This window comes from Corvus brachyrhynchos, unplaced genomic scaffold (genome assembly GCF_000691975.1).
Source record: "Corvus brachyrhynchos isolate BGI_N302 unplaced genomic scaffold, ASM69197v1 scaffold18, whole genome shotgun sequence".
Lineage (NCBI taxonomy): Eukaryota > Metazoa > Chordata > Aves > Passeriformes > Corvidae > Corvus > Corvus brachyrhynchos.
The window spans coordinates 952730-968325 of NW_008246064.1; the positions used below are offsets into that span (position 1 = coordinate 952730).

A 15596-nucleotide genomic window follows, 5' to 3' on the forward strand; every position below is an offset into this window, starting at 1 on the left:
GGAATGAGGAGCTTTACTGCACCTGTTCCATCGGGTATGGAACAGACCGGATTTTACTGCAGCATCAACTGAGGAATTTTTCACAGGCACCATAATCCACCAGAAAATCACCTTAAGCAGCATCTACTCCATGGAAGTACCCTTGAGAAATCTGTCCCTTCATCTGGGGTCTCATCCAACCCTACCCCAGCCAAAGCACCCGACTGTATGTTCCCTAAAACAGGGCAGCTAAAAAACGATGGACAAAGGAATTCCAGACCTGGGCTGAAGGAAGGCAGATGTCAACGGGCTGGTTGACAACAAAAACTCCTCAGAAATTATTTTAGCCCCTGCTCAGGTCTCCAAACCAGCAATCCCAGAAGTTCCTTTAAAAAACAGGGGGCCCATAAATCATTCCCTGCTTCCCAAGGTGAAGGACAAACTTCCTGAACCACGGCAGATCAAATCCCCAGCTCCCCAGGTTCACACTGCCCCATTCAAAGAGATAAAAGTTGCTTGTGTTGGGTCAAGCCTGGAATTTGGTCCTTTTCATTTAACCATCCCATGTACTCTGATTATGGTTTTATTTTCCCCAACCACCTTTTAAGAGTCGTTTCTTCCCAGGCCAACTGAGCTCAGTGGCAAATCCCCAGTTACTGCAAATACATTTGGGATTTCCTCCATCCAGACCCATCTCCAAATCAGGATATTCAGTTAAAAAAGGATAAACTTGATATTTTGGGGTAGATTTTTTTATATTTCCATTACAAGCTACTCATTTTTCATAACTCATTTTTAGTGTTAATAATGATAATAATTAAAAATCCCCCGTTGATTAAACACTGCTTGTTTCACCAACTGGAGGTTTCGATAGCTGGAAGATAAGGAGAACGTAATGTTTAGGACTTGTTTTGCATTTCTCCACATCCGGCATAAATGAGTCAGTCACACAGAATAGAAGCTCGTTAAAAAACAGATGACGGGTGCAACAATTATTTCTGTGGGTTTTTATTTCTTTTAATAGAAAATTCTAATATAAAACAGCAAACGTTTTCAGTTTGCCTTGTTTACAAAAATATTATATATATATTTTTTTTATATTTCTGACATAACTAAAATGCACTATTCAATAAAAATATTCTTCCATCAGCTAGCTTCTCTTTTTAAAAAAATTAATAAAAAAGTTATATAAATAATGGTTGCACCCCCTCCCCCCCCCACCCCCAAAACTGATCTGGCTGGATCAGCTTAGGAGAACCAACACTTTGACATTTGTGGGGGGACAGGGGGTGAAAGGGGGTCAGGAACCAGAGATCTCCCCTCCACCCATCCATCCTTCTCCAGTTACATCTGAGCAAAATCCTGTTTCTCTGGGGACAACAAAAGGGGGAAAGTTGTTTTGCACTTTTCTTTTTATAGATATGAAATGACACCATGAAAAAGTTCAGGGACCCAAATGCACTGCTGAAGTAGTTTTACAAAACTGAGCAACTTCATTGAATTGCACTGGAGATCCAATGGTGTGGCAGAATCAGCCCCTCTGGAAAAATCCAGTTTAATCCAGCTGGGACAAAAAGGTTTTACAGGACCTGTTTTATACAGGAGTTCCCAGTCTCTTATTTAGGGTTTTCCAGACTTGTGGATGGAGTAGCCCAAGGACAAGGTTCCTACTCCACAAGTTAATTCAACTCCAACAAACCTCTCACCATCAGAAAACCCAGGCCTAGCACTTCAAAGGGTTTTGAGACAGTTTGACATCTTCTCTCCCATCTCCTACTAAAGCTCCACTGGATTTTTCCAAAAGGAGGCTTTTCCCCCCATTCCTTCTTTGACGATAAGGCAAACACTGGAAAACACTGGAACTAAAGACCCCCCACCCAAAACACACCCACAGCGTGGTGCAGGGGGGAGAAGAAAAATAACCCACATTTGTTTTACCACCCTAGGTCAAAAGGCCAAGAAGACAAGTTCTCCTGATTTCAGAGTGTTAGTATATTTTATACACTGCCTATACATTTAACACATGTGCCTCGCTACTATTTAGTTATTTATAATTTTTTTTTTTAACCACAGGAGAATAAACCTTGCTATTTACAATATATAACAGGCAAGTAATATATCCACATGAACATAAATACAATTTGTGGTGGTTTTTTTTGTTATTAATTTTTTTTGTCTTTTTTTTTGTCTTTTTTTTTTTTTTTTTTTTTAAAATACTTACAGAAAGCATCCAGGCTTCAGTGCGTGAGTTATAATACACAGAAGAGCTCTTTCACTCAGTAGTTCATTCACTCTTTGCTGCTTTCTTCTAGTCAAGCTTGGACAATCTGCCTTATTTCCCACCCATCTCTCTCTCCCCAACACTGCCAAACACACCAAGCTTCCCTATCCCATCCCATCCCATCCCATCCCATCCCATCCCATCCCGGCATTTTCTCTGCCAGGATATCCATGCCAACACTCCCCTCCTCTTCTGCTTCTAGGGACTCACTCTCCTCTCACACCAGTGCAATGTGGAGTTACTCCAGCGAGGTCAACGGAGACAGAGACACCAGCGAAGAGGAGGAAAATGAGGCCCATGGTTTAAATATAACAATAATAATAATAATAATTAATAATAATAATAATAATGCACGTAAATTGCGGCCCATCCTTTAATTAGGAACAGATGTTTTTTAAAAAAAAAAAGAAAAAAAAGAAGAAGAAAAAAAAAAGAAAAAAGAATGGAACCAGAAATAGTAATTCAGACCTCAAAATTCCTGTTTTGAGCAGGTTTGGATCTGGCTTTACTTGGGAGGGGAAGAGCTATTCTAGCACACACAAAAATGTAACAGTGAGTTTGCACATATGTGTGAGAGAGAGAGGCAGAGGGAGAAAGAGAATTAACACAATACCACATTGAAACCATACGAAGGTCCTTCTGAAGGGCTTTACAATAAATAAATGTTCAATATTTATATATATATATATATTTATGTGTCAGGGTGTGTATATATATCTATATATACACACTGAATAATAGGTTTCTAGGCAATTTATTTTTTAAACCATTAGATAAACTGCTCGGGGGTGACTTTCCCAAAAGCTGCGAGACCTTCCCGGTGCTTTGCCGGGGTGGAAGGTGGGAATTCCATGTGTGGATTCCACCTCCTCCTCCTCCAGCATTATCCCAACCTCCAGAATTGTACAGCAAATAAAGAAACACCAAAAAAGAGACATTTTGCTTCACTTTGCAGGACCATGGTGCTATTAAACAGTAACACCCTGTCCCTCCCCATGCCCCCACCTCAAGATTTGATGCCAACGAGGCAGGCTGGACTGCAGGTACTTGTTACCAAGAAAACCCAAAATCTAGCTTTTCTCTTCCCAGTAGATGCACATGAACAGCTTAAATATTAGTGGCTACAGTTGGGGAGGGGAAAATTAAAAATTAAATAAAAATAATGAAAAAAAGACTTTGAAAAAGAATGGTCCATCTTGGGAAATTGCTCTCATTTTGTTTTGCTAATTTTTACTACTGGCTGAAAATGTCCTCTTTTGAACACCAGATCAATGGCTTATAGAAACTCGGTGGAAATTGCTACTACTGGACAAGCAAAAAATTGCTACCAAAAATCAAACAAAACACCCTCTGCTCCCCATTTTTTCCTCAGAAAGTTTTGTTCAGGCATTCGCTGGCTGCCTCCAATCCACTTTTATATGAAGAATATTGGCACATCAAGTCCTGGATTGTAAATCTCCTCTTCCCAGGGAAAAAGAAATGCTGGAGGTTGCCACGTGTTTCACAGCGTTGGAGTGATCAAGCCCTGCAGTCAAATTTCTGGCTTCTCTCAGGTTGTCTCTGTGTTGATTGGTTATTCCAAATCCACGAGTTTGGTAGGATTTAGCAGACGTGTTTTTAAAATACAGTTTTCGATCTAGTGGTTAAAAAAAAAAAAAAATCATCTTAAGGTCATAGGGTTTACATACAGCTTGTGTCATGTACCACTGCCATGGTTTAGAGTAAATGGAATGATGACCTAGGAAAGAAAAGTCAGCTCCTCCAGAGGTCTGATCCAGGCCACAACGGCTGCTCCACAACGCAAGACAGCCCCGGGTTCCAAGATGCACTCAGATTTCTCTTGTTCTGCTCAAGAGAAACACGTCCAAATTCAGCTGGCGTAAGACTCAACAAGTTCCAGTTGAGATTTCTGAAGCAGTTACCACAGGGTGAATTCCATCAGCAAGAGGTGGGAAGAGGAGAGAAGAATAAATCATGCGCGAAGTGAAAATGAAACAAAAGTATCTAGTGGTTTAAAAAAAAAAGAAAACCAATTAAATTTAAGACAGCGATAGTGCTAAAGAACCTGCATTTGGGGGAATTGTTTTAAATAAAGAACATGGGATTGGACTGAACGGGACAGGCACGTCTGGTGTTCTGCTGTCTTCCCAACCTCTTTTCTTGGCTCTATTTCCATCTGCAGCGTGGTGGACCCAACGTTTTCGAGCTGCACTTGGTGACAACGCACGCGGATACGGAGCTGTCATTAAAGAGCTGATGCTCCCAGCGGGTCTCTTTGTCAGAGCCTGGTTTGCTCCATGTGCAGAAACTCCACTGGAAGAACCCATCATTCCCTATAAATCCCTCTCCAGTTTTAGGAGAAATAAGTGGCCGCTTCCCACGCTCAAAGCAGAAAGATCTTTTGTATCTGCTCAGCTCTCTAAGCAGTTGGGTGAGCTCCAGGAATAAAGAAGTACAGGATATTTATGCCAAAGGGAATATCTTAGCCCAGGAGTTCATGGAGGATGGCTGAAACAATGTTCCAAGGAGAAATGATCCATCAAACTGCGTAGACGACGAAGGTGAAGGTCAACTGGTGTCTAACCCCAGTGTGACAGGCACTTATTTCCACATGGTTGGACCTCATGAAAATTCAGTCTACAGGAAAAACAAAACAAAAAAACAAAACAAAACAGAAAAAACCAAAACAGCAACACAGCTGGGTCACCTGTACCCTACAAAGTGCTTATGTCTCAACACAGCTTCCAGATCCCAGAAGGTCAATCAAACCCTGTTTGTCTCCATAGGCAGTTCTCCAAGCTGGCCCGTCCCCGGGGGTGGCCGTGCAGCAGAGGCCGCAGGTCATGTCAGTCCTTGCAGGTGTAAACCTCCTCTCTCTGGGTGCACTGCTTGCACTCCACGTAGCAGCACCAACGCACCTGGCACTGGCACGGGCGCGTCACCACCCGGCTCTGCGTGTTGTGCCCCCGGCCGCAGCAGATGCTGTCGCAGTTCTTGTCCTTGTAACACTTCCGTCCCGAGGTCCCGGGGGAATAGCGACTCATCAGGCAGAAGCTCGGGGAGTCGTCAATGTAGACGAGATCCGTAGTCCTTGGGATTTGATCGCTGTGGCCGGGGATGGATTTTTTAGGCGGGGAGATGTCGCCTTCCCCCGTGGCCTCGTTGGTGGTGCTGCCCACCTTGAGCGAGGTCTCGTACTTCTGCTTCAGCTGCTTCCCGATCTCGTGGAAGGGGGAGAGCTGCCTCCAGCACGTCCGGACGGTGCAGGACCCGGACACGCCGTGGCATTTGCAGGTGGTCTCCACACCGGCTTTGATGACCTGCAGACACACACACGGCCCCAAAGAGAATCAGTCATGGCAGAAGAAATCAAGACACCAAGTAAAACACAACATTTTCTAGAAGGCGCTTCAGGGACACAAAGTTGATGACAATACAAAAAGTATCTGTTGGAAGCAGACGGAAAACACATCCTACAGGAAATACTTATTTCAAAAGGCTCTTAGTTCACCGATCATGACATTTACCTGCAAGAACTTTGCTTAATTGGCTAATTAATGATACTACAAAGGTGTACAAAGATTGTCCAGTGCTGCCACTCACTGTGTACGTGGAGATCTGAAACTGTGATGCAACTAAGAGATGAATACATATTTTAACACCTGTTTATCCTTGTCAAGAGTAAGTATAAGATATAACAAAAGTGGAGGAAGTTGGTTTGGTGGAAAGGGGTGGGGTGGCACATGCTCCAGAACAGGAGCGTGGACAGTAGGAACCTTCTCCTTACCACAGTACCCCAAACCCAGAACAGAAGCAATCTTTGTTTAGCATCATCAACTGACTGATCTTTACAAGCAGAAGCAATCTTTGTTTAGCATCATCAACTGACTGATGCTAAACAAAGGATCCCATCCTTTTCACATCAATGAAGTACAGTTCAGAAGCTGCAATGAAGAAGCTTCACGGCACAAGGCCACATCCATCTCCTTAGAAACAGCATTGGAATGTTCCAGCTCCCCTTCTCCAGAGAGAGATTTACACCTGGGATACCTCCATGGGCAACACGAGAGCAGAGATGTTATTTGGACCGCCACAGATACCCCACATTTTGTCCAGATTATAAACACAAATTTATATTTCTAATTCTCCCTCCCTGCCCCCTCCCCAAAATTAGGTTTTATTTTGACTTTAAATGGGTAAGGTACAACCACCCCTTAAAACAGCCAGGTGAAAACAGAGTTTGTTTTACAGAGCTGGGTCCTGACAAGGTCCTGTTGGAAGTGCCCTTCCTTTGGGCATCTACGGTACGTAAAAAAGAAGAAAACAACCTCTCCCCATGCCCATGATGGCATCTGCCTACGTTGTGGCCTCCTGACAGCAGAGGACTGGCTCCAGTCCATTTCCTGACCAGCCAGTCCTTAATTATTTGGCTGCACAAATCCTGCCGAGCCCCATGTGTGACCATGCAATAGGTCATGGACTCTGAATTGGGGCCTGGCCCAATTGTGATATTCCAGAAACGTTTTTAGAAAGACAATATGCATAATACAGCCTTCAGCAGAGCCCGTCCAATGGTCACACTTCATTCCTGGGACAGCCAAGACCTTTGCAAGTGCAATCCAATAATACACAGTAGCATTCAAAGCGGTGACGGGTTACAGGGGGAGATGTGTTGCTGGTTATAGTGCTCAGCTGGGATGGCTCGGGTAAGGGCTGTCACGCTTTGTGTGCCAAAGTGTCTCGCCAAGTCCACAAGAAATCCCACAATGTCAGACAAAAGCGTGCAGAACACATTTCAACACCGAGGGGGGGGGAAAACCCCAACCCTCACCCACGCCCTCCCTTGTGTGAAGTCCCGTTTCACTGCTTGTCCAGAAGTGAGAGCTGAGTTCGTGTGAAACAAAGTTCCTCCACCTGATTTCATGCCCACACCATCAGCAAAACGGGCAGAAATTGCTGGGATACTTGGGAAAGAGCTGCACACTGCAGTCATTCATCAGTTCAGGCTTTCCTCAACCCTTCCTCCTCCCCCAGCGCATTTGCATCTGCTCCACCTGGAAAAGGCGACAACCCGTATTGTACAGGAGTTGGGAAAGCAAGAAACCAACGGCAACTGGCTCAGCTTGTAGTCATGCTCCTGGACTTGGAGCTGACTGAACAAGACAGGGTCATGGAACTCAGGAAGGGAACCTGGAGCTGGTGCTGTTCTTGTCAGGAGCCACCTCTCCTGAGCTCCACGGGAGAGCTGACGTTGCGGGAGCACTGTGGCCAAGGATCCATGTGGGGCTGGGGGATACAGCCCAACACGTGTTGGAAAACCTGATCCCGATGGCTTGGCAGCTGGCTGATGGCAGAAGACCTTCAGTCAGGTATATGCATGTAGGTTTAGGCACTTGAAGCACACCAGCCAGCCAGGGTTGACCTCACCCAGGCAAACACTTGAGTTTAAACACCTCAGTTTGAGAAACACCTTGGAACTGCTGTCGGAGTCAGGGGAGCCAAAGCAGGAGAGGACCCTGCAGTCAGGCAAACACCTGCTCCACTGAACAGGTCTCCAGGCTCCACTGACTGTGCTGAGCACATCTCCATCACCAACAGGAGCCTGGGGACCTAGCTCACATAGAAGCACCTCAGTTCCAGGGGATTCTGTGAGCGGAACCCCACCCTCTGGGCGAAACTCAGGTGTCTAAATCTCACCACCTTGCACTAATTGAGGTGCTTCAAAACATTCTCCTCACAACAGCTGTCCCTCCAGCAGCATAAAGGTCTCCCAATGGTTACTAATAAGTATATTTAGGTAGATTAATTCTTTCTCCTCATCTGGACTCAAAGTCCCTCACGAATCCCAGTCTGGATTTCCCTGACTCGTTTCTATCTCGTTTCTGACTTGTTAGGCAGTGGCTGGGACAGCTCTGGTGTCACGAACCGGTGGACCAAAGCATCAAAGGTTTCCCTTGTCCCCATCCCCATGAATGCACCAGTTCATGAAACCCAGCGTGTGGGTTTTCATATGGCTGCTGTGCAAGCGCGGGGCATCCCAACCGCCCCGTAAACTTTCTCCTGGAAGGACCGGGAAGGGCTCAAGAATGTTACGAGGCAGCAAGAGTGAAAATCCTAGAAAAATTCCCTGCCCAGGCAGCCTCCCCTGCTGCTGTCAGTCACGCTGCAGCTCCTCGAGGCGCTGCGTGATGGGGAACTGCTGCCTCCGGGCCCCAACCACCCACGAGCCAAAATGAATCTTGGCAAAACCCTTCTGGTTCTCGTCCCGCTCCCTGGCTTCCACAACGACCTCTCCTCCTCTTGTTGGGAGCTCCTGTCAGAGACACTTAAATCCAGCTCATTTCTTCAGGAAGCAGAGCAAGACTGATCCAAGTCAGCAGGTTGCTTGGAGCAGTGTTGGAGAAAGCTTTGCTGGCCGCATCCTGGGACAAACGTCTGGATCATGCTTTCAAACCTGGAGGGGCTTCCAGGATAGAATAATGTGGGGTTTATTCCCAAGAAACTCTTGGGTACATGAGGAAGAATAAGGTTTTACCATGTAAAATCATGATTTCAAGAGCTGTAGTAGCTCCTGCTTTCTTTTCATCACAGTTCAGAACCTGATTTACCGCCATCCTACACAGAGCTGCACCTGTTCTGAACACAGCACTGAATAATCACTTCATCTACACCAAGGACGTGGCCACCTGCAGAATGGCTCAGCTTCAATCCAAGCCACAAAATATTTCATGCTCCCCATGGCCCCAATTCCACAGCTACCACACAGCAGCAGGGTTGTAGTAAGTCAGGAGTAACAGCAACAAGGAGCATCCTTTTTGTGTCGTGTGCTGTGGAGAGCTCCTGCCGTGAAAACAAAGCCAAAGACAAGTGGTGGGTCAGGGACGGCATCACACATGGAAATTCTGTCCTCCCACTCTCCTCTGAGCAACCACCTGGTTTGGCAGCCTCAAACAGAGCAGTCTGGGAGGAAAATAAGGATTTTTGAGCTATTTAGCTTGACTTAGGGACACAAATTCCCATTGACCTTGCTGTGAGAGCACCCAATACTGACAAACGCAGAATGAGGAAAACACAAAGCAAGACAGAACCATTTTTTTCCTGGGCTTTGCGGCTCGGAGGAAATCAGATAGCGCTGCTGGACTGCCTTCCCAACTGGCTTTACAAGGAGCCACGGGGAAAGGGGATCACAGCAGAGCATTGCTATGCAACATGTAATCCTTCCTCCCAACAATGGTGCGCTGCGAAGCTCAGACTAAGTGCCCCCGTCATGATCAGTCTCAGACATGCTGCAACACACAATTTCTCAGTGTTTTAGCTGAAACGCCGAGGACAGGATTCCCATTCATTCCCAGCTGGGTCACGGGGCTCTGGCGGTGGTTTTCAGACAACTCTTGTCTGGGCAGCAGCAGGCCAGGGCGGACACCCAGCCGTGGGAATTCCTCGCTTATTGCTCCGCTGTCGTCATGGCTGGGCTGCGGCTCCAAGGCTTCAAACCATTCGCTATGGTTTGGGACAGAGGAGGCAGCAAACCCTCCTCGGAGGCAGCTCATCCAGGAAAAAGCCTGCCCTGGCCTTGCCTGGCTTTGGAAAGGGCTTTGGGATGCTTCCCCACAAATCCAATCCCTTCCATCCCCCGTACGCAGAGCCCTCTTCAATTTAAATAGGCTTAGTCATTCTCTCAGCTCAAGTATTAATGTTTATTTGGACAGCAGCCACGGTCCCCACACACAACCAGAAGATCAGACTTGTCCCTTCACACTGGCCAGTGCCATTGGCTGGATTATAAAAGTTTCACAGATTGTTACAAGTTTTCCTTTTACCTTGTTAAAAAAAAACTTCTTTTCAGCCTGTTCTCAACCTGCTTTTTCAGAACAGTTTTCCCCTCCCACCACCCCTCCTTCTTTAAAAAATAGGAACACTCATATTTTAGTGACATAGGTATTAAAATACAAACATTTAAGCATAGAACAACATAACCCTACTTAAAATTGAGAACTTCAGAAGTATTTTCCCCATGCTCAGTATTCCTAGCATGCTTCCCATGCTAAAAAAGCTCCACATAAACAACCAACTGCAATCACTTACGGGACACAGCAAGCAACTTTTTTCCAGAGTATTGATTTCCAGACCTAAGAAAGGCTTTGGCTGAGCAAATCTCAGCCTGAAAGGAGAGGAAAATCCAGAGAGCATGCCTGGGCATTCCTACCTGTCATAACCTGCAGCAATTAATACCAGTGGTGGCCCTGAAAACTGATCTGTACATTAAGAGCTCTTCTCAGGCTGTTATTTGCTGGGTTTGATTTGTACCTTGGTAAACATGCGATGCCCCATTTCTCACTGCAAACACATCCCTAAAAAGCTGCCCCAAAGGATGCTTTGTGTCTCTTTTTTTTTTTTTTTCATGAACCAAGTGGATTAAGCTCCAAAACAGCAATGATTACACACCATGAGGGCACAGCAAAACCTGGAGCTCGGCTGGAATCACGCTAACGAGTAGGAACTGTGTGAGACTGGATGGTCAGTGCTTGTAAACACTGTCTCTGCAACGGGAGAGTTGTGCCTCCCTCCGCCTGTGTGTGACCTTTAGGGAGTCACTTAATCTTTCTGGGTCTCAATTTCCCCCCTCTGCCGAACGGAGCTCCAGAAATGAAGAGGGTGGCATGCTCTGATAACGTGTTATGTGATAGCCCATGAAGCTCCTCAGACAGATGATAGCTGGGCAAACATCTCCCTGATATGGAGAGCGCATCTCCAGCCCTCCAGAGAGATCCCTGCCAGCACCGCCTGGGGGGGGAAAGCCATTCCTCACATGGAATTCCAAAATAAGCAAGTCAACAGCAAGGGAAAGTGCAGGCACCTCCCACTATCCTCTCCAGAGCATCCCAGATGGTTTCAGGTGTAGCTGTCTCAGGATGGGTCTGGACTTGAAGCCTACAAGAGTGACAAGGACCATGGCAGGGGGTTGGCGACCTTTAAGGTCCCTTCCAACCCAAGCCGTTCCAGGATTCCATGATCCTTCAGAAACACATGGTCTGCACAAACCAAAACATCTTGTGCAAAAACACAGTGAAGCCTCATGAAAGGAACCAGCTTCAAAGCACGAAACTGCTTAGAGGGAGACCTTGTTCTCCATTTCTGCCTTCCCATAATTTTGCCTTAAACATGCTCGACTCTGGAGACAGCTGTGGTTATAGCCAGACTTCAGGCAAAAGCTCGCGTCCCTCCTTCTGGAAGGATGAAGGAAAAAGGCACTGAGAACATGATAATTCTTTTTTTCTAGGGTAACAGCAGCCCCCTTTAATTGTGCCCCTTGGATCTGTAAGACATGCTTGACCAGACATACCTCTGGAAGAGGTCAGCACTCCTGGGATTAAGAAACTTAGCAACGCTCCAGAGAGGGAGTTGGAAAGTCATGTTTAATGATACTTCGCTGAGAAACTGGGCAAATTTAATTAAAACATCACTTACTCAAGCCCAGTGGAACTAATTGAGTGCTCTAATATTCCGCCTTTTCATTAATGGGTTACAAAAGAGGGCTGCACTTGTGTGTACAAGGGGGAAAAGGGGGGAGGATGGAGAGAAGATGAGAGCTTTAGCGAGGCTGCCTGGGCTTCATTTAATATAACTCAGAAACTTCATTGCTGGCAACGGGCCTTTAATACAGTTGACTTCTCCCCCATCCCCTCCACACACACATCTCCCCCCAAAACACCCTCTCCACCCAAGACCCCTCGGAAAGAATGGCTGAATGAGGGAGAGTAGATCTGGCACAGGAAGGGAAATTGCTTTTTTAATAAGTGGTCTATTCAGAGCTCCTGCTTTTCAATAAAGAGAAGGCTGGAGAAGTCCTGGTCTAATTACCTCATCCTCACACTAGACAAGCTCGCCCTTTCATTAACCACTGAGGTCATATCATATAACGTGGTGAGCCACCACGGGCACAACATGTTCAGTGGTTATTTCACTGGTGGCAGCAAAATTACAGGCAGCCCATCAAGGTTGTAAAAAGCAGAAGTAAAATCATAATTGAGAACGTCTACCAAAAGATACTAAAACTAGGCGGGATAGGATAATGTCACCCTCGTAGAAATACAGGGATTGTTTGCTGGTGTGACACCATGGAGAAACTGCTGTGGTGATCAGGAGGGGAGAGGGGTGCTTGCCAAATTAGTCAGTCCAGCACAGGTCCTTTTTCTACTGGGTCTCAAGGGACTATTTGTGTGTTTTGCCATGGTTGGGAGTAATTAGACGGGAAAAATGACATGTAAAGGATCAGTGAGGGACCACCAAGCTTGTGCTGTATCTTTAGTAGAGACTTCTCCGCTCCCGCAGCGAACACACACATCCACACACTGCAGCAGCTCCAGTTCCAAACTGTTCAGCTCCAAAATGGCACAAATCAAGGCTGTCTGCACTCCTGTACTGCCTTTGATCCACCCCAAATCAAATCCAGATGAGTTATTGTTTTCCAATAACCACTCTAGGTTAGTCCAAAGTGGTTTCAGACTGCTGCAGTCACTGGGTGAGCAAACCCTACTCAATGGTTGCAAAGTCTTTACGGCACGAGTTGGTTGGTGAGCAGCTTCTCTGAAGACAAACAAAACATGATGAAAATCGTATTTAACTCACTACCTTCCTCGAGGAAAATATCCATAAACTCAGCAGGACCGAACAGTAATGTCTGCTGAGCAACTCTCATCCTCTGATCCCCAGACTCCCAGTAGGACCAGGAGGAAGGACAGAGATCAAACCTGGTATTAATCTACACCTGAGAGCAAGCAGTGCCAAAGACAATCCATCCACCACACCAAGAAGGCCAGCGCTCAGGCTTCAAACTGGTTCCAGCATTTTGGAATCTGAAGCAAGCACTGCAAGCTTTGACCTGGTAGTCACAAAGTCAGCCTGGATCCTCATCTCTGATCATCATCTTAGCGACACAGCGAATTGTGCCAGTGCTTTAGGGCCACGTATCCCGACCATACAGATGCGTGTTCTCCTGATCTTCAACCACCACCCTCCTGAAAGCTTCCTTCTCCGCATTCCCTTGTTCCCTGCCTGGCTCCCCGCTGGTGCTGTGAACCTGGTGGGCTGCTTGGCTTGGCTTTCAACCACGCCATGGCACAATGAATCATTCCAGCAGCACAAGCAGAGAAATCATTTCAACTGCTGCTGCAAACAGGCAAAGGAAAGCTGTCAGACAGCAATCCCAATTCGGCAGACACGTTGTGGGTGGACGAAAATAGGAACGCTGGATCACTGACCTGCAGCAAAGGTCTGTGACTTGGATTGCCAGGAGGGCTCTCAGTGTCTGGACAACCGTCACAACTGTTACTCAGCTGTTTAGCTGCAGATATTACACTGTGAAACCACTGCCAGTGCCCAGAGCCCGCCTGTGCCAAGGGAAGTGGAGGCAGAGGATGCTGGAGAGTCCTGCATCTTCCCCTGGGAGCTAACTCGCAAGGATCAGGACACAGAAGGGAAGGTTCAATCCCTCCTGCTGATCCTTGGGGTTTGTTTAGCTCAAAGTCACGCAGTGTAGAGCACAGATGATAATTAAGGACACAAATCCTAACTGCAGGAGTGGCTACAGCCATATGGCCATCCTGACTGCAGCTCCTGGGATTGGGAACACTGGGAGTTGGGCCAAACCCATCAGTGAGGTATTTTAGCCCCGCCACTGTTGGTGGATATTCATGGAGCTACAAGAACTTGCCAGTGGCAGCTAAAGCCACAGCCCTGAAGGTTTTGATGAGACTACAGTGTGTGACTCTGGAAGGAGAGGAGAGCCAGGACATCTCACAGAAACATCCAGCATGGAATCACAGCCTCCCTGGGCCACCTTCTCCATTGCCAGTCCCATCTGCCACACAGTCAACCCCAAAAGGAAGGGTTGAGACAGAGAAACCAACGCAAGGATTGAAACAAATTCCATCACATCCTGCAAAGCCCGTTCCACACGTCAAAGAGCTGCCACAGGAGTTCAGAGACACTGAGCCCTTTAATCCAGAGCAGGAAAGCTGTCAGCCAGAACCAGACACCAGCTAAATCCAGGATATTTCTAATCCTGATCTCAGCGCTGTCTAGGAGCATCTGGTAGTGGGGAGAGGGGGAGACATTTTGCTGGCCAGCCCTGGCTGGTGGCATTCCCCAATGCCCCAATTCCGTCGCGAGGAATGCCATTTTATACATAGACACAGCAACAACTGAGCTGGGGTGGCCATTCCTAGAATGCACAACTGGCTGGGCTGCATTTGCCTGGGAAACTGGAGACCCAGGTCCCCCATCCCAGCCCCAAGCCTGCATCCAATCACACAGACAATAACAAGGCTCGAGGGCTATTTCTGGCCTTACAGTATGTCCCCCTCGGAGGTTGGTGCAATGAAACACTGATCCTAAGCACCTGTGCTGGCCAATCTGAGGGATTTTCGTGTAGGAGCAACTCTAGGCTAGGTACGGCCAAGCAGATTATGGGAGAAGGTGGAAAGCCCCTTCCTTTCCCCCCTTGCTGGGATGACCCAGCACTTGCAGACACTTTGTCCTTTACATCAGCCACAGAAAATGCTGAGCTGGAAGGGACCCACAGGGATCATCGAGTCCAAAGCCTGGCCCTGCACAGGACAAACCCAAAAAATCACACCGTGTGCCCCAGAGCATTGTCCAAATGCTTCCTGAACTCTGGCAGTCCTGCAGGGAAGGCCCCAGGCAGCCTCATGGAAGGTGTAAAGAGCAGGAAGAGAGGATAAAGATGGGAAAAGAAAAAAAGGGATTCTACAACCAAGCAGTGTCTTCTGCTCTAGGTGACACGGAAGGTTTCTGCCAGAAGACAAAACTGAAGGGACTTTTCAGTCTGAGGTCAACCAGAAATTATTCTCTCCACCCTGGTTCCCTCCCAGGTGTTTCTCCAGCCAGTTTTAAAGAAACCTGGCCAAGGAGATGCTACGCTGTCCACACTCTACTGAACTGCTGAAAGAGAAGCATCCCTCAAGGACGTGCTGCGGCAGCATAAATCCCTTCCTCTGTGTCCTACCTCATGTGAGCCTGAGGAACCTGTCTTTCCATCCCTTTGTGGTGTAAAACACTCTCGTCCCTGTGGGAAACCAGCATCTTTGTCCCCACCTCACATTTCCTAGACCTGGACAGTCCCACTTCTTTCCCTCTGCTCCCTCTCGAACGGTTTCGCACAACTCTTGAAGCCACAGTGAAAAACAGGGCATAATCCCTTAACTCAGACTTCTCCCCTCCAGAAGGAGGATCACTCCATTCATTTCACATCCAACACTCCTATTCCACACCCAAGAACAGCATTATTACCCCCAAAACCCCACAACGGTGTGAC

General features: G+C 47.0%; 1 protein-coding gene across 1 annotated transcript in view; it reads right to left on the bottom strand.

Moving 5' to 3' along the window:
• Positions 1 to 1142: 1142 nt before the first annotated feature.
• Positions 1143 to 15596, bottom strand: part of WNT9A (Wnt family member 9A) — a 19792-nt gene continuing 5338 nt past the window's right edge. Inside the window, exon 4 of the mRNA XM_008643096.2 lies at positions 1143 to 5580. Coding sequence (XP_008641318.2) covers positions 5107 to 5580 — 474 coding nt within the window. The 3' untranslated portion in view covers positions 1143 to 5106. The remainder of the gene's footprint in view (positions 5581 to 15596) is intronic.